Raw genomic sequence first — 27,374 nt, forward strand, 5'->3', positions numbered from 1 at the left:
CCTAGCTGCCCCTATTTTTATTATCTTTATCTGTATTTGTATCCTACATCTCTACAAGCTCCAGAAGAGCAATGTTTTATCTGATTTAAAAAAATTTTTTGCCATCTCCTAATATAATTACTATAGTGTTGGACTTGAAGTCAGACCCAGCTAAGTTAAAATCTACAGACACCAGCTGTGTGACCCTGGAAAAATCACTTAATCTCAAACTAACAATCCCTTAGGGTTTCTTGGGAGGCACAGAGCACTGAACTTGGAGTCATAAAGACTTGAGGTAGAATACTGCCCAAGACCCAATCTTCCTAGGCCTCAGTTTCTTCATGTGGATAATGAATGGGTTGGATGAGATGTTCAGCACTTTATCCATGATGCTATGTTGGGAGATACAAGAAAAATGAGGTCAGAAGTGGAAAAATCAGTCCTAGAAATGGAGATTTGGGTCTCTCATTTAGAATCAGAAATGTGGGAGATGGACTGGATGAAAGACTGACAGATAATTATTTATTCAATGTTTACTAGTGCTGGGAGCAAGCAAGAGAGTCCCTGCCCTCAAGGAATTTACATTCTAAGGGGAGAACACAACCCAGGAATCTTAGAAGGGCTCTGGATATAATAACCTCAGTGGTATCATGAGGATGAGCTGTGGCCTGGAGGCCTGGTTCCCAGGCCTTTACTTAAAGTCAAGATGCAAGTCAGTCCAGATGCATGTATTAAGTGCCTATTTTGTGCCAGGCACTGTGCTAAACTCAAAGGAAGGCAAACTTCAGTCCTTGCTCCCAAGAGGGAGACAAAATGCAGACAACTATGTACAAACAAGTTATAGACAGGATAAATTGGAGATGATATCAGAGGAAAGGCAGTAGCATTAAAGGGGATTGGGAAAGGCTTCTTCCTAAGAAGGTAGGCCTTTTGCTGAGATTGAAGGAAGTCAGGGAAGTCAAGAAGTGGAGATGAGGAGGGAAAGTTTCAGGTATTGGGCGGGGTGAGGAGGGAGAGGAAACCAGTGATAATGCAAAGAGGCCAAGGCTTTACTGGATTGAAGAGAAGGGGGGAGGGGAGGAGAAGTGAGTTAGTTGTAAGAAGACTGGAAAGGGGGGCAGCTTGGTGGCGCAGTGGAGTCAGGAGGACCTGAGTTCAAATCCGGCCTCAGACACTTAACACTTACTAGCTGTGTGACCCTGGGCAAGTCACTTAATCCCAATTGCATCACTAAAAAAAAAGAAGACTGGAAAGGTAAGAGTGGGTTGGATTAGGAGGGGCTTTAAAATCCAAACATAGGGTTTTATGTTCCATCCTGGAGGTAATAAGGATTCACTGGAGTTAATGAAGGGGGGTGGGGTGGAGGAGGATCACGATATGGTTATGGTAAGGAAGATCAATTTGACCACCAACTGAAGGATGAACTGGAGTGGGGAGAAACTTGGGACTGGGAGACTGACTAACCAGTGAGCTACTGCAGTAATAGTCCAGGCATACAGCGATGAGGGCCTACCTGCACCAGGGTGGTGGCAGTGTCAGATGAGAGAAGGGGACATACAGAGGAGTTATTTTGAGGGTACAAAGGGCAGGCTTTCCCAACAGGCTAGATATGAGGGATGAAAGAGATGAGGATAAGAATGGCAGCTATTAGAGCTGGGAGACTAGGGTTCTATGTTTAGGTGTTGGGGAGGAGAGTTGGAGGAAAGGAGGTTGGTGGTGGATGCAGACAGTATGGTGAGTTGGCTGGAATATGTCTTGGGAAACAGTTTCCAAGCAAAGTAAAACAGGATGTCAGAGCTAGGAGTGCCCCTAGAGCAGAGAATGTCGGAGCTGGGAGGGTCCTTAGGAAACAGAATGTCAGACAGAGCTGAGGGGGCCCTTACCACACAGGATGTCAGAGCTGGGAGGGCCCCTAGAACAGAGGATGTCAGAGCTGGGAGGGCCCTTAGGGACCTAAAAATCAGGAATGTTAGAACTTTAAGGGACTTTAGAGGTCATCTAGTCCAACTTCTTTCATTTTACAGATGAGGAAACTGAGGCACGAGAAGCCACGTGACTAGCCTCAGTTTGCCCAAACGGCCAGCAGCAGCACAGAGTTAACTACGCCAGGAGCCCGCTGGGTTTTCTACTTTCCAGCTCAGTCTCGACTCCTGCGGGCAGTTTTCCTTCCCGGCCCAGCTCCTTAACCTTCCCCTCCAGGCGAATCCCGTCCCTCCCCCACTCAGTGCTCCACCCAGGCAGCCCGGGTAGCGCCACAGCTCGGGACTCCAGCTAGTCAGTTTCCTCCTCCTCCTTCTCCCTCCTCCCTTCTCATCCTCTCCTCTCCCCTCCCTCACCCTCGCTCCTCCCCCCTCGCCTCACTTCCCCATTCCGGGCCCCGCCCGCCGGGGCCGCCCCACGCCGAGCTCCATACTTGGCGATGGCCGGAGAGCCGCGTTCTCATTGGTGGAATGGAGCGGCGTGGGGCGGGCCCAAGCCGAGCCGGGGGCGGGGCGGGGCGGAGGAAGGCAAAGAAGGGGGGGCAAGGCAAGGCGAGGCCGGGGGGAGGGGGCGGAGGAGGGGGCGGGGGAGCCGGTGACCCGGATGTTCACTCCTAGGCACCCGGGGAAGTGGAAGCGCCGGGCCCTGCTGCCGCCGCCGCCGCCGCCGCCGCCGGAGGAGAGTCAGACACAGCGGGACCGACCGGGACTGGAAGTGGGGCCGCCGCCATGGTAAAGGCCTGCCCTCCTCCTGACCACGGGAGTCCTCCTCCCTGCCCGCCTCTGCCTCTCCCGAGGGTGGGCCCCGCGGGGGGGCCAGGGACACTGCTGGGGGGAGGGGCTGCTTTCCTGGGGAGGGGGCACTGTGCTGGAAGAGGGACTGCTGTCCTGGGGGGAGGGTCTGCTGCATTGGGGAGGAGGGGCGCATAGGCTGCTGGGGGAGGGGGACTGGGACCCGTCGTAGGGGAGGAGCTAGCCTGCTGGAGTGGGAGGGTCCCCCCGACTGGTGGGGGAGGGGCTGAGGAAGGGGGCTGCTTCCCCAGGGAGGGGCGAGTGGGGGGGGGGGAGTTAGGGAAGACTTGGACTTTGGGGCCCTTGGAGAAGTCCGGGTAGGGCTGGCCTGGGACTGAGGGGAGTGACCCTGCCCCAACCCCGTCCCCACCCACTTCCTGGGCTCTGGCCCCGACTGGGGGCCCTTCTGGGCCCCTTCCCCTAGGCCTTCGCGCGTCTCCTCGCGTTCCCCTAATCTCTGGCCAGGGGAAACCCCCTCTTTCCCCCGCCTTACGTGTAGCGCCTGCACCTTCAGCCAGGAGGGCGCAGACCGGGTGGCTCAGGTCGTGCTGGGTAAGGCAGGGGGCCAGGTTTGGGGGTGGCAGCCCTAGGAGCCCGGGCTTCAGGAACCTGGGGGGTGACGTCCTCGGAGGGAAGTAAGGGCCCCTCCGGGCACCAGCTCCCCTTGCGTCCCTGGGCTCAGCCCCGGTAGGGTGCGCTGGGTGCCCCCCGGAGGGGATGGCGACCTGGCTTCCTGCTCTAGGAGGGCAGACTTCCTCCCAGGGCCAGGGATGGCTGGCTGAGCCCTCCCTCGGTCACAGTGGGAGGGGGGAGCTGTCAGCAGGCGGGGATGAGCGCACAATCCGGCCCCTGTCAGTCAGGAGCATTTATTGAACGCCCACTGTACCGCGAGCAAACTGTACCAGGCACCATGCAGCCGGTGCATAGGCGCTGTTTTCTGTCCAACCTGAACAACCAGGTGGCAAAAATTAGAGGTGCCTCTTGTGGAAAGACTTTGGGAAAGGTGAGCTCTGTTCCTGGTGGTTTTGCTGATGAAGCCCCAGAGCCTTCCGGGCACGACCCATACTGTGTTTCCCCGGGCCGGGTTACTGGACCTTAGGACTGCTTATAGGTGAAGCCGGCTTTGATCTCTTGCCTAATTTAGATGGAAACTTCACTGAGAACCGTCCAAACCCATGGCTTCAGGCTTTAGTGGCTCACCTGGGACAAATAGACTAAGAGACCAAAAGAGACTGCAACAGTGATCACTTGTCTTTGTAAGATGTTAGGACTGTTTTTGTTGAATTAAAGTCTTAGAGGCCAGCAGCGCCCGAGCTCTTATAGGTTCAACCACTGTGACTATGGACTGGAGCTGGAAGAAGACATCCTGGAGATGGTTATTCTGACTAACCTCCTTTATCGCGAAACTTGGGCCTCCTGAGTTTAAGGCGCTTGTCCAGAGTCACAGGGGTTAGCAGGCTGAGATGTGAACCTAGTTCCTCTTGACTCCAGATCTGGTTCTTTCCAAAATGTTTTTTTTTAATTTAGCACCAGATCAGCTACTATAAGTTCCACGAGAGTCAGAAGATTGGACACTTAAGGGAGGAATTTTTCTTTTTGTCTGTAGTATACTCATTAAGGGCTGCAGTCCATAAAGTCTCATGGAATCATAGAGCTTAAAGGTATTAGGGATTGTCTCATTTTACAGGAAGAAATGATAAAGATTGTGACTTGCTTAAGGTCACATGACAAGAAGCTGGGATTTGTTTTTTTTAATGGGGCAAAGAGGGTTAAGTGACTTGCCCAGGGTCACACAGCTAGTGTCAAATGTCTGAGGTCATATTTGAACTCAGGTCCTCCTGAATCTCAGAGCTGGTGCTTTATCCACTAAGAAGCTGGGATTTGAACTTTAGTTTGTCTCCAAATCTCACGTAAATTAGTAAATGTTTATATTGGGTGAAATGTTACTTGACTTGTAGAAATAAGTTCATACCCTCCAACTTGCAGAGTTGGAAGGGATCTTAGAGGTCCAGTCTACCCATGGCCAAAGCTGCAGTGCATTTTAGGGCATTCCTGAGAAGTGGCCATTAAGCATCTACTTACTGATTTGTCTGTTCAGGGCTGGGCACCTCGCTACTTCCTGAGGCAGTCCATCCCCTTTTCGGTAAGCAGTCATCATTGTTAGCAGAATTTGTTTTCCTGCATTTTAGTTCTGCCTCCAAGAACTGAGCAGACCAAGTTTCATCATCCATATAGAACCATCTTCATTTTCTAGAGATCTCTTTAAACATTAAAACTTGACAGTTGGACCCATGAGCAGAGTCTGTAGGGTTCTTCGAAATTCCATTCAAACAGAACACCTAGAAGCGTCTACAGTTTACTCACTTGAAGACAATGAGCATTTGTCCATATCTTGAGAGTTTGCAGTTTGTCTTCCTTTCCCCAAACGATTGAATGATTTAGCAGTATTTCCCCACCCCCAACTCCCCTCTGTCAGCTTTTCTGTTCTAGAGATGATTTCATTGAGGAAACCCAATCTAGACAAGCTATGATGTGGAGAGGCCCGATGGGAGGTGTGAAAAGGCACAGAGAACAAGGGACACATGCACCAGAGTTAGGCCCAGGCGTCCAGACTCCTTAAGGGTTCTGTGAGAGTATTTGCAGTGATAATGATGGTTACCCATTTAGAATTAATTGGTCCCTTTTTTTGGATATTTCCTGTTTTGGTAGTAGGCCTAGGAGCTCTAAGCCTTGAGTTTGACACTCCCCCTTTGAGAGTTGTGGGGCCAGTGTCTGTCTCCTAGGCCATACATAATTCAAGTTGACTTCCTGAAGCTACTTGTTTGGCTCCATGGTCTAGACAGCAAAAGTCAGGCAAATGCTTGACTAATACCACTGGGTCCTGTTAAACCAGTTTTCAGAATTAGGAAAAGGGAGGCTTGATGATGTTAGTGTAAGTCACTTAAAAATGAATTGGACATGATTACGTCTTTCTCTGCCTTGAGTTGAGACCTCCCAGCTCTGCCACTAGCAGTAGGACCTAGGCCAAGTCCCTGATTCCCTCCCTGGGTCTCAGTGTCCTCATCTGTAAGATGAAGGGGCTGGATTATAAACTGAACCCCTTTTCAGTGCCTGGATTCTGTGAAGGTGTGTGCCGAACAGTCATTGGTCATTTTTCCAGGGGGGAAGGCTTTCCCAGCATATTGATATTTTACCAAACTCTGATTTCGATGGTAAGAGCCCTCCCTCCCCTGATCCAGGTGTACCTCCTCTGGCCAGAAACTCCTTGTTGCCAGCCTTCTTAGGATGAGTTTCTCCTCCACCTTGAGTAAATAAGACTTTGAGTGAGAGACCGAGGATGCTCCAAACTTTTTCAGTGTGCTAACACCCTAGGTCAGGCCTCCATGCCTAACATCTCTTGGCTGTTCCCTTGGTGGGGCACCGAAGAAAGAGAGCGGGCTGACAGGACACAGAAGGGTTTTGCCATCCCTGGACTTCTTTCCTTATCTGTAAAATGAATGGCTTGGATGAGATGGCTCTTTTCAGTTTAGGATTTTAAGACTTTGTTTTTAGAGTTGGTTTTTTTTTTTTTTTTGTGAGGCAATTGGGGTCAAGTGACTTGCCTAAGGTCACACAGCTAGTAAGTGTCAAGTGTCTGAGGCCGGATTTGAACTCAGGTCCTCCTGACTCTAGGGCTCTATCCACTGCGCCATCTGGCTGCCCCAATTTTAAGACTTTGAAAAGACTTTTTAATTTGTATTTTGTGGTATCTACGCTTCCTTCTTGGATTATGCTATGCTAATGAAATTAGTTTCCATTCCCAAGAGAGTGTATACCCTCTGGGTAGTAGGCGGAGGCAGCCTGGGATCAGAGCAGACAAATGAGGTGCTAGAGAAAACTTTCACTGTGGATAATTGGCTCGGTGGAGAACATCCACAAGTGACAGGCTCGTGGATTTGGAGCTGAGACATTAGAGGCCATCTCGTCCAACCTCGCTTCATTTTAGAGTTGAGCGAACGAGGCCAAGCCAGGACCCAGGGGCTTTGCTGGGGTCACGCAGGTCATGCATGAGTGAGGAGTAGACATTGGATTTGTTCCTAGTTTAGTCCGTGGACCCCAAATCCATGCCCTCTCCTCAGCATCCCATCTAATCGATCCAGTCCTCTCCTCCTGAGAAGTGAAAGTCGACCCTCCTAGGAGCCTTTCCACCGGAAGAGCCGACTTGTAAAACAGTGACAAGTATATGCTAATGTGGCCCTTTAGCCTTTTGGTTTGTGGAATAGCACTGCTTCTGCTATCCTACCGTATATATGCAGGTAGGCTGGCCCTGTTCCCTTGGGGCCTGAGTTTGTTTAGGTGGTAGGCTTTTTTTTTTTTAATATCCCTGCTTTTTGGACCAGGGAGGTGTCTAATCAATGCCTGAAGCAGCAGCCTGGTGGAGATTCATCTGGGATCGATTGGCTTTCAGCCTTGTTTGCCAAGGATGCTTGCCTGGGCAAAGTCACTTAAACTTTCTGAGTCTCCATTTTCTCCTCTGTGACGTGGAGTGCTTGTATCTCATTTAATTTTGAAGCTGGAACGAGAGGGTGTAGGTATATAAAGTTCCTCTTAACTATGAAGTTCTTCAAGGAGCTGACAGCCAGCCAGACTTGGGGTTAGGTAGACCTGGTGGGGTTCAGATCCCATCCCAGATACTTCAGTCATGGAATGAGTATTTATTAAACGCTTTCTGTGTACACCTACTCTGCTAAGGGGATATTTGCTCTTTTGAACACTGAGACAGATCAAATAGTGGAAAGAAAGAGGCCTGGACTTGAGATCAGAAGCCCTGGCTTGAATTGCTAATAGCTCCCATTTTTATAGTACTTTAATGTTTACCAAGCACTTTGTATATATATTATTTCACTTGTTTACACAAACACTCTGTGAAATACATGTTAATATCTTCGATTTTACTGAGGAGGAAACAGACTCTGAGTGAAGACTGACTCATGCAGAGTTACACAACTGCTGAGTGTGAGGGAGAAGATGTAAGCCTGGCTCTTGAGACCTCCGGGCAAGGTTCTTAACACTTTGGACTGGAGTTTCTTCCTCTGTAAAATGAGGGGCTAGGATAGACTAAGATGATCTCTGGGTGAAGGGCCCTTCCAACTCTATATCTGTGACCCTTTGGCACAGCCTGGCTCAGGCCAGAGGTTCATTCCTTCCACCGTCCTCTGGCTGGTAGTGGCACCAAAGGACGTGTGGGGAGAACGCACTAGCTGTCCTTTGTGACATCTCCCTCAAAGGTCATGTGGATCCCATCCAAATGTCTCTGACTTCTCATTTAGCAGCTTGTTAAGTGGTTGCCTACATGAACTGAAGGTTTGTTCTCACATGCCTCCAAATGTTTGACAGATAAATCCATCATCTCCTTATTCCCTAAGAGGCCTGAAGAATACTACATATTTGTAGGTTAAGACCTAAATGACCAGTAACCAATAGGACTTGAAACTTGGCTGTCCTTGGTCAAACCACTCAATTGTGTTCCTCTTTTCGTGGAGTAAACTTGGCATTATTTTTTGCAGTTTGAGATCAGCTATGAGGCCATTATCTTAAAAATATTATTGGCTAAATCCTTTAATGATGTTTTATAAGATGGTTCAGCTTTGTTGGCTAAATTACATTTATCAAAGGAAATATTTTTAATTAAGAAAATATTGGATGAGATGGAAATTTGAATTTCTAAAGTGTGTATAATCTCTTGTCACTTTGCAAATGGTACTTTTGAAAGATAGGATGAGAGAGTAGCAAATGATGTCCCATTAGGATTAATAATAACTTAATGATGCTACCTCTCTTATTTGGTACTTCTCAGTTTTCAATATGCTTTATCTCATTTAATTCTCTCAGTGAAGCTTTAAGAGGATAGGTAATGCTATAGTAGTATTATTTTGATCTATATTCAGGATTGTCCCTCATATGTTACAACCCCCAAATGATAGCCCTTTGAAAGGGGAATACAGATATACTGAATAAGTGCAACGAGAAGCCACATTCGAGTTTTGTTCAAGCTAATTTTGGACCAATAAAGTGACATTCCTGTTTTACTGATGGAGAAAATGAGGTATAGTGGTTTGAGACTTACCCAAAATCATTGTTAGAGTCAGAACTTGAACTCTTGTCTTTCTGACTCCAAAGTCCAAGATTCTTTGTGTGATATATGTATATATCTATAAATAACATACCATATGGTATTATAGTAATAACATAAGTAATACCATATTCCTGGCATTTTCTTGAGGTCACATTCCCTTTTCTTAGCATCATGTGGTAGAGTCATTCACAAAAAAACTCAATCTGGAAGAGTTGGCATAATGTGCTTGCATTTGATATGGGCATTCAGAGCTGACACCTTTTTTTTAATCATAAAAGTATTTTATTATTTTCCAGTTACATGTAGAGATAGTTTTCAACATTTGATTTTATAAGATTTCTAATTTCAATTTGTTCTCCCTCCTTCCCGTCCCTCCCCAAAACAGCAAGCAATCTGATATGTTATATATATACAATTACATTAAACATATTTTTGCATTAGTCATGCTATGAAAGAAGAATTAGAGCAAAAGGAAAAAAAACCTTAAAAAATAAAAACAAAAAAAATAGAAATAGCATGGTTCAAACTGCATCTAGATGCCACAGTTCTTTTTTTTCTGGATTTAGAGAGCATTTTCCATCATGAGTCCTTTGGAACTATCTTGGACCATTGTATTGCTGAGAAGAATCAAGTCTATCACAGTTGATCAACACATAATGTTGATGATACTGTGTACAATGTTCTCCTGGTTCTGCTCATCTCACTCAGCATCAGTTCATGCAAGTCCTTCCAGGTTTCTCAGAGCTGACACTTTAGTTATTTTGGGGACTCCCCCCACCCCAAAACAACAAACCCAAACAGGTTATAGTTCAGTGGATTTGGGCTTTTTTGCATACAGTATTGTACTTAGAAACAGCAGGGGGACACTGTTAGCATTGTACTCACCAAAAAGGCTTATTTTCGGGTGCCTCAAGGACTGCAGAAACACTTCTCGGGTCCTTTTTTGAATGTCTACTATATAAACTCCAGTGGTGATTAGTCTATTTCTCATCAGCAGTGCTAAACTGCCCCCCCCCCCACTTTGTAGGGAAAGTATAGTTGAGCCCACCTCCTTTGTACTGTACACTGAGCAGCACCCAGGTTTGGCCACAGCCTCTGGCCTCCGGATTGCTCTTGGCAAAGCACACTGCTATATCTGCCGTCCTGCAGAAGACCCTCATCTCTACAGCTCTTCAGGGCAGGCCCAAGGTGGTGAGGGAGCCAGGACCTCTGAGACTGGAGAACTCTAGCATGGTTGTGAAGGCTAAACAGGAAGGTCATGGTGGACTGCCCCAGCATTTGCTTTGCTTGGTCTGGTCTGTGTTAATGGGAATGATTCCTGGGTGTCAGGCACATCGACAGCAAGAATCATGCTGATGCTGGGTTAGAGGTTGGGAAATGCTTTTGAGTCTGAAAGTTGAAATGAGTCCAAAGGCAACATGGGTGAACCACATTTAATGTGTGCAGGGAGTGGTCTGTGTGTGAAACACCTGTTACACCTTTCCTTCTAAGTTGCTTTATGGTCTAGCCAATGAAACCAGATGGAACCAGATAAGGAAAAGCCTTCTTCCTAGACCTCCTGTAAAGGGAGTAAGCAACCAGCTTCCACTGAAGGAGGGAAGTTAGTGTTTTCGAGATCCTGCCAAGCAGGTTGACTATCATAGCTGCGTTTCTACATGGGCCTTAGAACTGTCCCACTGTATCTAACCAGACAGCCCTGAAAAGGGCAAGGGTTTTGTGGTTTGTTTGTTTTTTGGGGGGGTGTAGGGCTATGAGGGTTAAGTGACTTGCCCAGGGTCACACAGCTAGTACGTGTCAAATGTCTGAGGTCGAATTTGAACTCAGGTCCTCCTGAAATCCAGGACTGGTGCTTTATCCACTGCACCACCTAGCTGCTCAGGGCAAGGGTTTTTAAAAGAAACTGAGGTCTGAGAAGGTTCTTCTTTTGTGATCTACACAGGGGAACAGCTAAAAAGAGGCAGGCAGGCCAAGGACTCCTTGGCCTCTGAGATTCCTTCCAGCCCTACAGCTGTGATCGGACTCAGGAACCATTCCACTCTCTCCATTATACTATGTCTCACTAGTGTATTTTCTAGGATTGGGTGGGGAGCAGGGGCAGGGCACTTCTCCCTGTCACTTTCTTCGTCTGCAAAAACTGGCGTAATAATACCTGCAGTTACCTCCCTCACAACACTGCTCATAGAGCTGGAGCTGGAATAGGGTTTGGCCCAGTTCCCTTATTTTACAGATGAGAAACTCAAGGTTTGAGACTGTTCGGTATCTTATCCAGGCGATCCCATAACTAGAAGTGGCATAGTTAACAATACAACACCGGAAACATTAATTAAGGCCCTGGGCTAAGCCCTGGGTATACAAATAAGAAAAGGTAGGCCCTGCCCTCAAGTAGCTTACAATCTAATCAGGAAAACTACACATCAAAGGAAGCTGAAAAGGGCCTATGGAAGAGAAGGTACCTGGTTTGAGCTCAGGATAATGAAGTTAAATCCAGCAGGTAAAAAATAAGAGTTCATTGACTAGGCTTCTGAACCCTCTTTAAGTGGTGGCTTTGGGAGGAGTTTTTTGCTTTAGCCTCCAATCAGAGGCTTCAGAATCTCCTGATGAGGTGTGAGGACCAAAGCTGGTGAGATTCGTGGTGTTGAGCTGATCCTGGAGGGGACATGATACTGGTGGGTAGAGTCAGTCCAAGAAGAGTGGGATGTGAATGTAGACCCTTTCCTTCTAATTTCAGCATTTTCCCCACTATTCCCTACATGCTGCTGCTGGTGAAAATTAAATGAGACGCTGTGTGCTTTGCAAGCATGTTAATTGCCTGAGGTGTTTGACCAGGACACCAGACTCTAGAATCATTGGGAGTTAGCTGCCTTACTCATCCTTTTTTCTAGATTGTAGATAGACTGTTCAGGGCAGGGGGACACTTTCCCTTGACCAGAGCGTTTCCCTGGCTCCTCTCCTCACGAAGGCCTGATGCCTTGCTCTCTCCATAGCTCAGAAGGAAGCCTCATTAGATTTAAAGGTTGTAAGACATGTACTGGTCTGTAAGTGAACAAGGAATCTGGGAGAAAGAGCATTTTTGATACATGTTACAATAAAATCCACTCTTCCAGAAAGCCGTTAAATTTTTTCATTCTGTGGAATGGGAGAACTATCCTGATAGAGGAAGCAGTGGTGTGGGACGGGAGACAGAGCCCTGGCCAAGAGGTGGGAATGAGGCTTGGCCTGGAGAACCAGCCCTTGTTGACCTTCTTACATTCTGTGACCCTGGGATGGTCTCTCCACTTTGCTCATCTGTAAAGGAAGAGGACTGGCCTAGGTAATCTCTCTAAGCTTCCATTTCAGTTTTCCTCAGTTTCTTCATCTGTAAAATGGTCTTGCTCTGAGGATCAAATGAGATAATATTTATAAAAGTGCTTTGCAAATCTTAAAACACTATATAAATGTCATTGTCGTCGTCATCAGCATCATCAAGTAGCTATGTGAATTTGGGCAAATATCAGCCTTCCTCCCTCCCCAGCTTCCTTTCCTCTACAATGGAAAGAGAAGGAAGGGAGGGTGGTGGTAGGGGGTAGCTAACTGACCCGTATCATTTCTTCCAGGGCTAACAGCCCCCCTTCTAGTTCAAGCATTCTGTGTCCTCAGGTCCCTTCTTGCTTCTAACATTCTGGGCTACAGAAGTTCAGAGTTGGAAAGGACATCTAATCCAGGCCCCCAAAGAATCCTCTCCGCATCATATCCTATAAGTGGCCAATTCAAATTCAGCCTGTGTAAGAAGACCTCCGGTGATGGGGAGATCTTTACCTCTAGAGCAGGACCCCCCTGGTAGTCTAGTGAAGACTAGGCTATGGACCCCTTTTAAGCAGCTAGAAAGCCCAGTGGATAGAGCACCGGTCCTGGAGTCAGGACGACCTGAGTTCAAAATCTGGCCTCAGACACTTGACCCTTACTAGCTTTGTGACCCCGGGCAAGTCATTTAACCCAATTGCCTCAAACATCCAGGGCTATCTCCAGTAGTCCTGAAGTATATCTTGCCACTGGACCCAGATGGCTCTGGTGGAGAGAGTGAGGTTGGTGACCTTGCGCAAAACTCTGTTGCACTTAAATCCAATTCACTGCAAGTCATGACATCTCCTTCAGATATCTTGGTCCTCCTTGAGAATGAAGGACAAACAACAACAACAACAACGGACCCCTTCTAAGAAGAATGTCTTTAAATAATGTGAAGAGATGCTAAATTTCAGTTAGAGGTTAATGAAAATAAAGATGGAATTTCTTTCCCATCTGAGCTCACCTGAAATCTCCTGAGCTCCTGGAATCTATGGGTCTGTGGAGCCTAGGTTAAAAAGCCCCTTGCTCTAGAGGATGCCTGTTCCATTTTGGAAGTTTTTCCTTAAGTCAAATCTAAATTGGCATCTTTGGGACTGTTCTAAGTTCTGCCTGTGACAGCCAAGCAGAATAGAGCTAATCCCTTTTCACAGAAACAGCAGCTATGGCACTTCCAACATCAGACCGAATGCCCAAGTTCTGTTCACATTTCTTCTAATGGGAGCTCGAGGCCCTGCTTTCTTAGACTGTGACGTCCAGAGTTTATCACAGTGCTTTGGGTAGGGGCTGAGCAGGGCAGACAAGACAGCTGGGTTATTACCTCCTTATTCCTTCCAGTACTGAAACTCTGTGCACATTTTGTGTGTGAACACCCTCTGACATTCTAGAACTCTGATTTCTGTGGTATAGTCAGCCACCCTCAGGGCCAGCCTGTCTAAACCAGTGACATATATAGTGGTATATAGAGAGAGGGTGGGGCTTTACTGTTAGTATGACATTTACAAACAGTTTTCAGCTATTTGATTAAGCTCCGAAAACCTTTGTAGCAGTTGGTGCTCAGCTGTTGACTGTATACCATGGAATGTCCTCTTCCTTAGTTTCCATTTCCCTGGGTGATCTGGAGGCAGGTTTCTCTGGAGTTTGCAGTTTCTCCCTCTGGTGCTGCAGGTGTGAAACAGCTGCAGGAAGAACTGCAAAGCCCTGGTTCTGTCTCTGGTTACAGAAGAGGCAGTGGGAGAACAGGCCTACAGATATCTCTGGCTTGTTTGATGTAAGGGAAGGGGAGTATCAGGTTGGGGGGGAAAAGAGTTCGGAGAAATTTGACAGGAAAAAATGCATTCCTCTTCATTCTCTGTGTCAACCATGTAAATCAGTGTAAGTCAATGGAAAGAAATTAGATGAGATTTAAAAAGTGGTTGGGCTTGTGTTGTTGAAATGGTAAAGCCGCTATGCTGGTGCTATTTTCTGTTTAGTCTTCCAGTTTGGCTCAGTTGGGAAGACCTGTGTTCTGACCTTGCCTTTGGTACATCAGGGCTGTGGGATCTTGGGCAGGTCATTTCACCTCAGTGCCTCCAGCAGACTCTTGTATTGAGACATCCCCTGCTCTGGTGGAGGGAATTCTCTTTCTGTGTTTAGTCATTCCAGGATTTGTTCCAAGAGTGCTTACAGGTTGTATCTCTGGGCCTGCCCCTTCATTTCTTACTTTTTTTAGGCTGTTGATCACCAGGGGGAGCACGTCAGGGACTACTGATGGGATGGGACCCAGTGAGGTAGTGGGAAAAACACTTGGGTGGGGTTTAGCCACTGAGGAGCTGAGTAGATCTGCTATTAGGGAAGTTGCTCCACCCATGTGCATCTCTTGTTTCCTCTTTTCTCAGTGAGGTCAATAACTCTGGGGATAAGCATACTTTCATTATCTCCTTTGATCTTAGAATGGTAGATTCTTGCCCCAGAAGGCTTAGTACCATCAAGTTGTTCAACAGTAGTAACAGATGGTTTTCACCAGTGCTAATGACATCAGAGAAGGTGCCTTGCCACTGTATCCTAAAGCCCACTGGACCTTTCTATTAGTAATGCAACTTTTTAAAAAAAATTTTTAAATTTTTTTTTTTAGTGAGGCAATTGGGGTTAAGTGACTTGCCCAGGGTCACACAGCTAGTAACTGTTAAGTGTCTAAGGCTGGATTTGAACTCAGGTACTCCTGACTCCAAGGCCAGTGCTCTATCCACTGCACCACCTAGCTGCCCCTAATGCAACTTTTTGATGAAAAAAGAAGCATCTGCTTGTTTAGCCAAAAGCTGATTTTCTTTACAAGTTGGCTACTTCCTGGTTTTGCCTGGGCATTGACAGCGAGCCTCTTTAAAACTCAGGAAAGAGTCTAGTGCTATATTTAAAAAGTAGCCTGGCTTTGCCAATGATGATTTTGCATGTTATGTCTGTTTTGAGTTCAGGGTGATGATTATAATACTCCATTGAGATCCGAGGTGATGGCAAGAACCAAGGGATGTGTGGGACCTTCACCTTGCCTACCCTAATTGTTTGGATCTGCTAGAAAGCATCTTTGGGCCCCCAAATAACTTTGTCAAGGGGATTTCAGTCCTAGAGGGTCTGAAACAGACTGTAAGTTCCTTCAAATCTGAAACTGGGCCTTATGTACAGTGACTTATACTGAGCCCTCCGTAACTGGTGGGGAGATCTCCAAACTGGGACCTGGATGTGTTCTCCAAGCCTGTCCTAATATAGGACCACAAGTTGGGTTTTTGTTTGTTTGTTTTTTTGGTGAGGCAGTTGGGGTTAAGTGACTTGCCCAGGGTCACACAGCTAGTAAGTGTCAAATGTCTGAGGTTGGATTTGAACTCTGGTCCTCCTGACTCCAGGGCTGGTGCTCTATCTACTGCGCCACCTAGCTGCCCCAAATGGTTTCCTTTGTAATCCTATCTGTTTTATGTGTTTAAAATCATGATTCTGAGAAAGCAATCCATGGGCTTCGCCATACTACCAAAAGACACAAAAACATTCAAGAACCTCTCATCTCTATAGATGTTCTTCAGATGTGGGAAATTCTGTCTAGGTCTCAGCCTAGGTTCTTTAAGGAATCTCTCTCTCTCTCTCTCTCTCTGTCTCTCTCTCTGTCTCTCTCTGTCTCTCTCTCTCTCTCTCTCTCTCTCTCTCTCTCTCTCTCTATATATATATATATATATATATATTTTTTTTTTTTTACATTGCCTTCATTTCTACATATCCTTTCCCCTCTCTAACAAAGTGAGCCATCACTGGTAACAAAGAATAAAAAAATTGAGAAGTTCAACAAACCCAATCAACAACACATCCGTTTTGTCTGACAGTCTTTGCAATATTCTACAACCATAGCCCCCACTGTTCTCTGCAAAGAAGGGAGGGAGGTGCATTTTCTCAATTCCCCTCTAAGATCAAACTCACTCATTATTATTACGGTGGGTTATTTTTTTTTAAATTCTGTTCACTTGGGGCAGCTAGGTGGCGCAGTGGATAGAGCACTGGCCCTGGAGTCAGGAGGACCCGAGTTCAAATGAGGCTTCAGACACTTGACATTTACTAGCTGTGTGACACTGGGCAAGTCACTTAACCCCAATTGTCTCCTCCTCCCCCCCCCAAAAAAAATTCTGTTCACTTACATTGCTGTTGTGAATTGTTTTCCTCATTTTACTGTGCATCACTTCATACGTCTTCCATATTTCCATATTTCTCTGAATTGTTTATATGCGTGTTCATTATAGCACAGTAATATGTCACTGCATTCATGTGCCACAACTTGTTTAGCCATTCCCCAGTTGATGTGCATGTACTTTGTTTCCAGTTCTTTGCTACCACAAGAAATACAGCTATGACTATTTGGGCACATATGGTAGAACTTCTCTGTCTTTGATCTTTTTGATTTCTATTCCCAGCAAGGGAATCTTTGACCTAAAGTTGTTTGGACATTTAAATTCCTTTTTAAAATTAATTTAAAAAATTCAGCCTAGGTTCTTGACTATTTAATTCATTGACTATTTGTTAAATAGCTGTGCAGAGACCAGTGCTAGGTACTGAGGTAGATAGTAAATATATTTCTTTGTCTTTATGGAATTTAGTAATGGGATCAGATTCAGAGATAACTAGCATACTTTCCTCTAAGGATGTCCTTGAGGTACAAAACTAAGCCCTAGGTGAGGTGTGGGGTGTGTGGGAAGCATTGGGGTGGCCAGAAGAAAAATGAGAAGATATTTTGAAGGGCAGAAAGGATCAGTGAAGGTGTTTTAGAGGAGGCATAATTGGAGTTGGGTTTTGAAGGGATGGCAGGAATTAGGGTTAGGGTTAGGGTTTGAGCCAAAGGCAGAGGGGCAAGAAAGCCCAGGGGCTAAGTTCTGGGGCTAAGGTGTGACTCCAGTTTGGCTAGAGCATTGACTGTGTAGGGAGGTGGAATATAAGAGGAATCTTCTTGGGCAGGGTGGGGAGGGAAGGAAAGGAGCTAGTAGGCCCTGGACAGTTGTGGCAACACAAGTACACTGGATGTTTGAGGGGAGCTGCGAATGGAGAAGGGAACAGTTACAGGGGAGGGAAAGGAAATACTCCGAATGACCTAGAGGCAGATTGGTTATTCATTTAGAAATTCAACAAGCCTTTATTATGTGCCTCTTGTATAAGGAACAGAGGTATTTATATGAAATAGATAGAAGACCTAGCCCTGGAGACTTGTCTCGTAATAGTGGGGAGATACTGATACAGGTGACTATTGTATAATAACTTACACTGGAAATTGTATCAGAAAATTATAAAACAAAGTGCTTTTAAGATCTTATGGGGGAGTGGTACCTGATTTTATGGTGCAGAAAGCTTTTGGAAGGGAGGGAATTTGAAGTGGATTATAAAAGATGAGTGGAAATTCAGTAGGTAAATAATGGAAGGAAAGAAGTACCAGGGATAGGGAATGACATAAGCAAAAGCATAGTGGTAAGAAAGCCCAGGGCCTGTGGGGGAAATGGAGAATTTTATAGCTTAGTTAGAGCATAAAATGAAATGGATAATTAATAGTAAATAAGGTTGGAAAAAATGAATGAACGAATAAGCATTTACTATGTGCCGATCACTGTACTAGTTGCTGGGGATACAAATTCAGTCAGTTAGACTGCCCCTGTCCTCAAGGAGCTCACATTCTTACAGAGGACAAAACGTATGGGCTAGGAAGAATGTTTCGGATGGGGAGGTCAGAGAGGAAACAGGGTTTGGAGTCGTGGGGCAAATGAGTGACATGTATTTTCCAGCAGTGTATTGGATAACTTTTCTCAGCTGGAGTTGGAGGGGGTGGGGGAGATAGAAAGAGGCATGGTGGGCTTGACCGTGACAAAGGTCGCCAGTCAGCCCAGAATTATGGGATGGGACTGGAAGTGGAGACATGAGGGTCGGGGAGCAGAGCAGTTCTAGCATAGCATGCGGATGATCCCCAGTGGCAGGCAGAGGGACAACTACAGTGAGTTCAGTGCATAAGATCCATCAGTCTGATTGTGGGGGGGGGGGGGGAGGACAGTAGGTCAGGAGGACCTAGTAGGTTGTGGTGGTGCTGCTCGTCTGAAGGTCGTGACATCGGGGTGATGTCAGGACTTGCAGTGAAGTGGATTGAAGTGAGGGAGGGCTGTGCAAAGTCACCAGCCTCACTCTCTCCTCCAGAACCATCTGGGTCCAGTGGCAAGATACACATCAGGACAACTGGAGGTGGCCCCAGATGTTTAAGGCAGTCGGGTTAAATGACTTGCCCAGAGTCACACAGCTAGTAAGTGTCTGAGGTGAGATTTGAACTCAGGTCCTCCCAGCTTCAGGGCTGGTGCCGTATCCACTTGTCACCTAATGGTAAGGAGGCTCTCTACTAGCATAGCGACAATGAAAATTACCAAGAAGGGATAGAAGCAAGAGATGAATTCAGACACTGATTGAATTATTCTTGTCGACCATTAGATGTGAAAGGTGAGGACGAAATAAGAGTTTCAGAGTCCTGGAATTTGAAAAGATCTCAAAGACAGTGTGATCTAATTGATGTGCTATGTACAGTTAAATTAAAGGATATTTTCTTTGTATCCCTGGTGCCTCTAGGGCACAGTGCTTGGCAAATAGTGGGCACTTAATAAATTCTTGTTGATTGACCAGAGCTCGAGACTGGGCTTCTTATCCTTCTTTGTGTCCCCTAGACCCTTTGGCAGTCAATCTGAGGAGGCCTGTGGACCCCTTCTCAGAAAAAAAGTTTTTAAATGCATAAAACCACAAAGGTTTCAAAGGAAACCAAAGATTAGTGAAAATGAAGATCACATTTTTTTTACCTATTCAAATTCATTCGCTCCCTCAGAACAACCCCAACAACCTATCCATATGAGCATGAGCCCCCACCCCCATTCCAGGTCAAGAATGCTTGGTATAGAGAGTGTTTTAATTGATCACTTTAAAACATAATGATTGGAGCCAAGAGCCGAAAACTCCCTAGGAGTGGAGGGAAGGGGCCAGACGCTGTGGAGGTGGAAGTGACAGAATTTAGCAGCTGATATGCTGCAAGAGGTAAGTGTGAGAAGTAAGTGATGAATGTCTCTGGAGTGGTTCTGCTCTGGACTTATTCTAGATCCAAGACCAGGTTGGATCTTAACCTGTCTTGGTCTAGAATGATAAATAAATGCTCAGGAATGAAAACCTGGGTACATCACCAATGTGTTTAAAGCCCCATTTCCCAGAATTCTCATCTAGTCTTCACAGTTCTTTAACAAGACCAACTTTAGCATTACAGGAAGTTAAACAACTTCCTTCAAAGATTTGCTGACTGCTTGATTTTGCTGGATGTTTGTACTTCCCATCTGGGACTGCCTTGTTATTTTACTTGCCACAAAAGAGAATTTGTTGGAGTTTGTCCTCCTGTGTGTTGATGGACTGATATTTCTGAGAGAGGTGAAATCCTAGATGAAGAAAGTAGAGGGGCTTCCTAAGAATTTTTCCCCCCAGAGCCTTGACTCCAAAAGCTTTAATTTTGACTCAGTGAAGGTCTGTTTGGTGTATATTGACTATTTAGAAAATATTTCCTGAAATTCCAAACAAGAAATGGTCGTCATGGCACCTTAGGAAGGGCCCGCCCATCATGAGACTAATTGGCAGTATGGAGACCTAGAAATGTAGGAGTTGGCTATTGAATTCTGTTGCTTTTTGCTGATGAGCTCAAAGTTTGTGTTAGACTTGAATCTTATTCAGAACATCTTGTGAGGCAGTACAGAAGGCCAATAGTATTCTTAGCATTTTAGAACTGGGTGGGGCCTTAGAACCCAGAATGTCAGGACTGGGAGGGGCCTTAGAACCCAGAATGTCAGAGCTGGAGGGCCCTTAGAACCCAGAATGTCAGGGCTGGGAAGACCTCAGAACCCAGAATTTCAGAGCTGGGAGGGGTGTTAGAGTCCATCCATTCCAGTTGCCTCATTTAGAACTGGAACGGACTTTAGGTTTTCCTATACCCCCCTCATTTTACAAGTGAGGAAACTGTCCAAGGCTTTCTTGTTCAAGTCATAGCTGGTTCGTGCTCCGTGCCATACTGATTTCTCCTTTGGTCTTAAGACCAAAATCTCTCCAATAAAAACATTTCTCAGCCCCAGGTAATTAATTGGAGGAAGATTTGGAAAGAGCTATAGAATTTTTTATATCCTTACTAAAATCACAATCAGTGATTGCTGCCCAAAATTAAATGGGGAGTAGGAAAATACCCTGCCTTAGAGAACAGCCACAATGTAGAAAGAGCAGAGAATCCCAAGTCCCATCTCAGTGCTCCTTCCACTTCACTATCTCTGTCCCACTTAACAACCTGTCTTTCAACATGTATTCCTGAAGTTTCCAATAAAAATGACATCTTGAAAGATCTTCTCTACAACCACATCCATTCACTTCTTTCTCCACTAATGAAAGAACTTGGCCTTCTGTGCTCTGCAAAGAACAGAACTCACTGTACTTAGGAAACCCCAGCATCTGTCCTCCTGCCAGAGCCTGAGCTGTGTGTGTGTGTGTGTGTGTGTGTGTGTGTGTGTGTGTCTGGCTGTTGGCAATGATGTGCTAGCAGAGGAAATTGCTTCCTTTCAAAGACTGAGTGACTGGTGAATCAGACCAGGAAGCCCTGATCTGTGTGAAAGATGGGGGGGGGGGGGCCACGACCCTGTTCTGAGAGCAAGCTAGGCTTTTGGGTTGGGGAACAAGGAGGCTCCAGGGAATACCCTTTTCACTTTATAGAACCTGCATGTGTTTCCTCATCTCAATAATGGCACCAATTAATCCTGCTTAGCAGAGAGGCTGTTAATTTTTGTTGTAAGCATGAAATGATATTTCCATTGTAGAATGTCAGGGTTGCCAGGGGGCTTAAATATAGAAAGTCAGAGCTTGGAAGGACCTTAGCCCTGGAAAGGGACTTTAAAAGGTAGAATGTTATGGCAGCCATGCTTACAAACAAGAACCCTGGATTTTGGAGTAAAAAAACGGTAGGCTTGAGCAGCTAGCCACTTAAGAAGTAAGTTATCTGACTTTGGGCAAGACATTTCAACCACTAGCTATCTGTTCCCTCATCTGAAAAATGGTGGTAAGGACATTTGTACTATTTATCTCATGAGGGTTACTGTGAGGAAAAGCACTTTGTAAACCTTATGTAAATATGAGCTCTTAGAACAGGAGGAAACTTCAGGCCACAGTGTGTTCAAACATGGAACATTAGAGATCAAAGGGACCTTAAATAAGGCCTGATCCAGTGGTTCCCAACTTTTAAAATTGGGAACTTTCTTTTGTGGGGCAATGAGGGTTAAGTGACTTGCCCAGGGCCACACAGCTAGTGTCAAGGGTCTGAGGCCAGATTTGAACTCAGGTCCTCATGGATCTAGGGCCGGTGCTTTATCCACTGCACCACCTAGCCAATCCCAACATTCTTTCTTAATGTAAAAAATGTCACAGCCTCCTATAATGGTTTCTTATTTTTCTTTTCTTTCTCTTTTTGGTGAGACAGTTGGGGTTAAGTGACTTGCCCAGGGTCACACAGCTAGTAAGTGTCAAGTGTCTAGGGCCGAATTTGAACTCAGGTCCTCCTGAATCCAGGGCCAGTGCTTTATCCACTGCGCCACCTAGCTGCCCCCCAGTTTTGCTCTTTTTGAAGGGGAAACATCCTCCAGTCCCATGGCTCCCACCCTAGGGCCAGGCCTGTGACGCCTCGCCTGACAATCAGTCCATCTTGCATCGTTGGTATGCTGAGTTCTCGAGGAGCTGTTGTGGATTTGTAGAATTTTAAAGCTGGAAAGGACTTAAGAACCAGCAGTACCAATCTTTCAAGGACCTTTGAGGGCTTCTCGCCCATCTGCCTTATTTTAAAGAAGCACGCTGAGGCGTTAGTGACAGAACCCATGCATGCAGCCAAGCCAGGATTTAAAAAAAAAAAATTTACAAGGAACAAAATGCATTCAGAAAGAATATACATGGGCAAATTACTGAAAAGTATAAATAAAAAGAAAATCCAGATTAGATAGTAAAAAAGTTTTTAAATTTATTTTTTAAAAATTGTATCCCCTTCATTTGCAATATTCTTTTCATAGTCAGAGAATCATTGTGCCAAAGACCTCAGGCCATCCAGTTTCAGTTGATTATTTTGCCAATGAGAAATTTGAGGCTTATGGAAGTTGGTTAAGTGATTTATTTATGTAAAGTCATACAACTAGGTGTGAGAGGTGGAATTAGAACCTAGGTCTTTTTACTACATACTTAGTACTTTTTCCATTAGACTGTGAGTCTTGTCATGGCTCTAGAAATATCTTAGTATTACTCCTAGAAAGATCTTAATGTACTCCTGGTTGGACCTTCTCAAACCTGCCTCCATACTTTCTTACAAGTCATATACCTGTTTGATCTCTGCAGCCCAATTTCCATCCTCCCTAAAAGAAATGTTTTTTCCTCCAGTTATTAAACATGTCATGTTCACTCCAGCCTCCATGCCTTATGCCTTAGTTCATGTTTTTTTCTGTGGCATATTATGCTCTGGTGATTGATTGATTCAGTAATGATCACCTTGGGCTGATAGTAACTAGTAGCAAGTTCAATTCCAGTGTAGGTTTTGATTCGGTCAGGAATCTTGAATTTTAGTGAGAGAACCTGTGTTCTGCGTGTCACTTTCAGCTCTCCTCCTCAGTAGCCCTTGGGCCCCTGAGCACATCACTTCCCTTTTCAGAGTGATAGTTTTTTCAGATGTCATTCTCGTAATAGCTCACATGTTCTGTGGCTCTTTAAGATTTCCAGAAAGATTTTCTGCCCGTGCCCTTGTGAGTTAGTACGAGCTGCGGAATCATATGGAGCTGGAAGGAGCCCTAGAGTTCATAACTACTCAACTACCTCCTGTTGTGCAGGGAAGAAAAATCCATCTCAGAAAGGTAGCTGCTGAGTCAGGATTGGAACCCAAGTCCTAAACTAGAAAGGGTGGAGAAGGGAGAAGACTGCCCATGGCCATCCTTCATGCTAGAAACCATTGAGAATGCTACATAGAAAAGAGAAGAGCAGCAGAGAAACCCAGAAGTACAGGAAGCAAAATCCGTGGCCTCAGGTGCCTGCCTGTATGCCTTGCCCAGAGAGTTTAGGCAACAGAGAAGAGGAACAAGGGCTCCTAGTTGGAAGGAAGCACCTTTGACCTCCCAGGTGGGGCGAAGCCTGTGGCTGTCCCCTGGTTCTGAAAGGAGGAGGGCACGCCTGCCTCAAAAGAACTAGGAAAATCAGAAGGGATGGGAGGGAGATGAGGAGTGGGACAGCACTAGATAGGAGAAGGTACTCATTTTCATGCAAGGTGGGTGGGGAGGGGAAGAGGACACAGAGAGTGGAGAGAGAAGCAGATAAAGATGATTTGGGTCAGTCAGTGGAGGGACAAACAGTTATGCTTTTGTCATTGGAATGTACTGCAAACCACCTGGGCAGAAAGAGGAAACAGATCGCAAGCCTGGCACAGAGTAATGGGGGATAACTGTAAAAAGCGGAGCAGCTAATAGGAGGAGAAGTGGAGGGGAAGGAAGGAAGTATTTATATAGTGCTTACTATATGCCTGACAGTAGGAGGAATTTTTTTGGGGGGGGGGGTATATGTTATCTCATTTGATTCTTAAAACAGTCTTGCAGAGTAAGGTGGTATTATCCCCATTTTCATTTGACGAAGCTGAGGCAGAGAGGTTAAGTGACTTACCAAGGGTCACCACAGCCAGTGTCTGAGGCCAAATTTGAACTCAGATCTTCCTGAAATCCCCCCCGCGCCGATCCCGGCGCTTTATCCTCTACGCCAGAACCGGAAAGGGAACGGGCATTATTTGAGTCTGGCACTGTGTGCTGAGAACTTTACAGATCTCTCTCTCATGGGATCCTCGCAACTTCTTGACTCACCTTCGTGATCATTTCATCCCAGGAAAAATTCTATCTTCTGTGGATCTGATTTTCATTAACTGGGGGAACTGGTTGCTGGGGCAGAAATCTTGAGAAACCCTGAGGGAACGTGACTACTTCTTCTTGGAGTTTGTGATAGAGAAGGAAAGGAGATGAAGGCATAGCTTGAGATGTGCTCCACAGTTTAGGAAAGTTGATTTCAAAGGGTCTCCTGGAGTAGAATGCTTTAAGGCAAGTTGGCCTTGGAGGGATGGGAGATACTCAGAAATGAGCATTTGAAAACACAAAGGGAAACATTTCCAGTAAGGAGGAATTATGGGGTTTGTCTGGACCAGCCACTTTAGATTGTTTTTCTTTTTAATCACAGCCAGCTTAGATTTAAAAAAGAATGTCAGAGAACAGTAGGTGAAGATAAAGAGTGGGGTGTGGTCCTGTAAAAATAGTGTCGGCCTGTTCAAACTCAAAATGAACTGAGTGATGGCAGTGAATGAGGGGGTGCTGTGATGGTGGTGGTCATTGTCTTCCAGGCTGTATAGGGAGAAAAAGGGTCCGGGACAGAGGGAGGGACTTTGAGGGGGATGGGACAATGATACTGAACGCAGAGCTGTCCAACTCTTGGGCCCTGCTGTTCTCTTTGCTAAGGAGAATGACCTTTGCACTGGAAATGACTAGTGGAGAGGTAATAAGCAGAGATAAGGAGTGAGATGGCTAAGAGAGTGCCTCTCTATAACTGCTTGTGAGGAATTCATCCCGCAGAACAGATGAATTCTGTTCTTGGATCCGGAAAGAGCTGTCAGAAGTGGTGCTGAGCCCTCCTCAGTGATCTTTGAAACAGCGTGGAAAATCCCGGAGAAGAACCATGAGATTGGAGAAGGGCAGATGTCGTCCTGGTTTTCGAAGAAGGTAGAATCTACAAACTCTAGGTCAGGAAGCTTGACTTGAATTCCTGGCAGCATTCTACAATGGCTCATTTAAGGAACTGCTGGTTGATGAACACTGAGAAAGACAAGTTGGGATTACCAGGGGCCAGCTTGGCTTCCTGATCATAGTAATGTCAGGCCAGCCTCATTGCCTTTTTGGAAAAGATAATTAAGCTCATAGTTGAGGAGAAGGCAAAGCTTGTGATAGTCTTTCTGTAAAGAAGATGGGGAACTAGAGATTAGATAAGAATTCAGTCTCATGGATTTAAAACTGACTGGGTGGTCACCTCAAAGAGTAATTCATGTTAATGGTTCCATGTCTGTGGGGTAGGAACTTTCCTTCTCTAGGGGAGCCCTCTAGGATCTGTTCTTGGCCCTGTACAGTTTATTTTATTTTTCTGTTTTGTAATATTTTTAATAACATTTAAAAACCATTTTTAACATTTGTTTTTAAAATTTTTAAGTTATAAATTCTCTCCCTCCCCACTCATTGAGAAGGCAAGCAGTTTGATATAGGTTCTACATTTGCAGTCATGTAGAACATTTCTATATTAGTCATGTTGTAAGGGAAAACAGACTAAAAAAACCCCAAAGAAAAATAAAGTTTAAAAAATGTATAATTCCTTCTGCATTCAGACTATCAGTTTTACCCTGTGGTGTTTAACATTTCTATCAGGGACTTGATAAAGGTATCCTCAGACTGGCAGGTAACTCATTGGGCCAAATGCTCTAAGAAGATGAAATTGAATTGGGAAAAATGTAAAGTCTTGTACTTGGGTACAAAAAATCAACTTCACAAGTACAAAACTTGGGGATGCACGGTCAGGTACCAATTCTGAAAAAGCTCTGGAGAAGTTTGATGGACTGTAAGCTCCAAATGAGCCAGCATATGATGTAGCGGCTAAAAACCTAATCTTCTAGGATGTGTCCAAGCCTGGGCATTGGATTGGTCCCTTTCTACTCACTCCATCCTTGCCATACCTCATTTGGAGGCGTGTATGATGTTCAGGACGACTAGCACCTCTGGGATGAAGGCTTGCTGAGCCCTTTTCAGAACTGCTCATCCACCTTTGGTGTCCATCTTTGTTTACTCTCATCTGTGGCTCCAAGAAGCTGTAGCTTGAGCAGTGGCCACACCTGGGTAAACCTTAGCAGACGGGCTAAACCAGGAGGAGGGAAACCGACTAGGCCTCAAGACCCATTGGTGAATTAGGGGATGTTCACCCCAAGTATGTGAAGATTTCCCCTGGCAAGATGGGCAGATGAGAACGATGTGTTCCAATGAAGGCAGCTGAAGCAGGCAGGCTTTGTGGAGTGCTTAGAGCTTGGCAGGACATCACACACTAAAGTCATCCACTGCATCCCGGGCCATCTCTAGTCTTGACTTTTGTCACTAGACTTCAGTGACTCAGGAGCAGAGAGCGAGGCTGACAACTTTGTGCAACTCTGCCTCACTTAAATCCAATTCATTCGGCAGTCAAGACATCATCTATGATGTCATCGGTCCTTTTCGAACATGAAGGACAAACAACAACAGTCTCACTTGGAGTCTTGAATTCCATTCTGGAAGTCCTGATTTAAGAAGCACAGCTTGGCAATTAGGTGGTGCAGTGGATTGTGAGCTAGCCCAGAGTCAGGAAGACCTGAGTTCAAATTCCACCTCAGATACTTACAAGCTGTGTGATCCTGGGCAAGTCACTTAACTTCATGATTTTTTTTTTTCTGCTTCCACTTCCTCATCTATAAAATAGGAATGATAATAGCATTCACCTCTGGAATGTTGTGAGGATCCAATAAAGTACATAAAACATTTTGTGAATCTTAAAGTGCTATAGAAATGCTTGCTGGTCTTATTTTTTTTTTAAAGGATGGTGGTTTTTATTAATTTTTTTCAGGGCAAGGAGGCTTAAGTGACTTGCCCAGGGTCACACAGCTAGTAAGTGCCAAGTGTCTGAGGCCGGATTTGAACTCAGGTCCTCCTGAATCCAGGACTGGTACTTTATCCACTGCGCCCTCTAGCTGACGCAATGGTTGTTTTTAGCTGAAGGGAAGCTCCTTCTTTCACCAGTTGTTTCTGAATAAAGCCTCTTACAGCCTGTGGAAAGTCAAAGTCCCTGTTTAATTACTCTTAGAGCTTCCCCTGTAAAAGTAGAGGTGGTGAACATCTTCATTAACTCCCCCAACCCCCTGACTAGGAGTTCTCTTCCGAGAAAGAAAAGAGCTGACGGGCAGGAAAGTAAGTTGGTGAGTGGATCAAGGCCAGGTTTTGCTGAGGAGCCCCTTGGCCTGGGCTTAACTTTGGAATTTGGTGGGCTTTATCGGTCTTTTGTCTTGGCTTCTTCAGTGGTTCACCTTG

At 45.5% G+C, this 27,374-nt stretch overlaps 1 protein-coding gene across 2 annotated transcripts in view; it reads left to right on the forward strand.

Annotated features, from left to right (window-relative positions):
- The first annotated feature begins 2,549 nt into the window (after positions 1-2,549).
- CAPZB (capping actin protein of muscle Z-line subunit beta) overlaps positions 2,550-27,374 on the forward strand; it is a 162,656-nt gene continuing 137,831 nt past the window's right edge. For both annotated transcript variants that reach the window (XM_043995416.1, XM_043995417.1), the window contains exon 1: positions 2,550-2,690. In XM_043995416.1, coding sequence (XP_043851351.1) covers positions 2,688-2,690 — 3 coding nt within the window. In that variant the 5' untranslated portion in view covers positions 2,550-2,687. The remainder of the gene's footprint in view (positions 2,691-27,374) is intronic.

Source organism: Dromiciops gliroides, chromosome 3 (assembly GCF_019393635.1).
Source record: "Dromiciops gliroides isolate mDroGli1 chromosome 3, mDroGli1.pri, whole genome shotgun sequence".
NCBI lineage: Eukaryota > Metazoa > Chordata > Mammalia > Microbiotheria > Microbiotheriidae > Dromiciops > Dromiciops gliroides.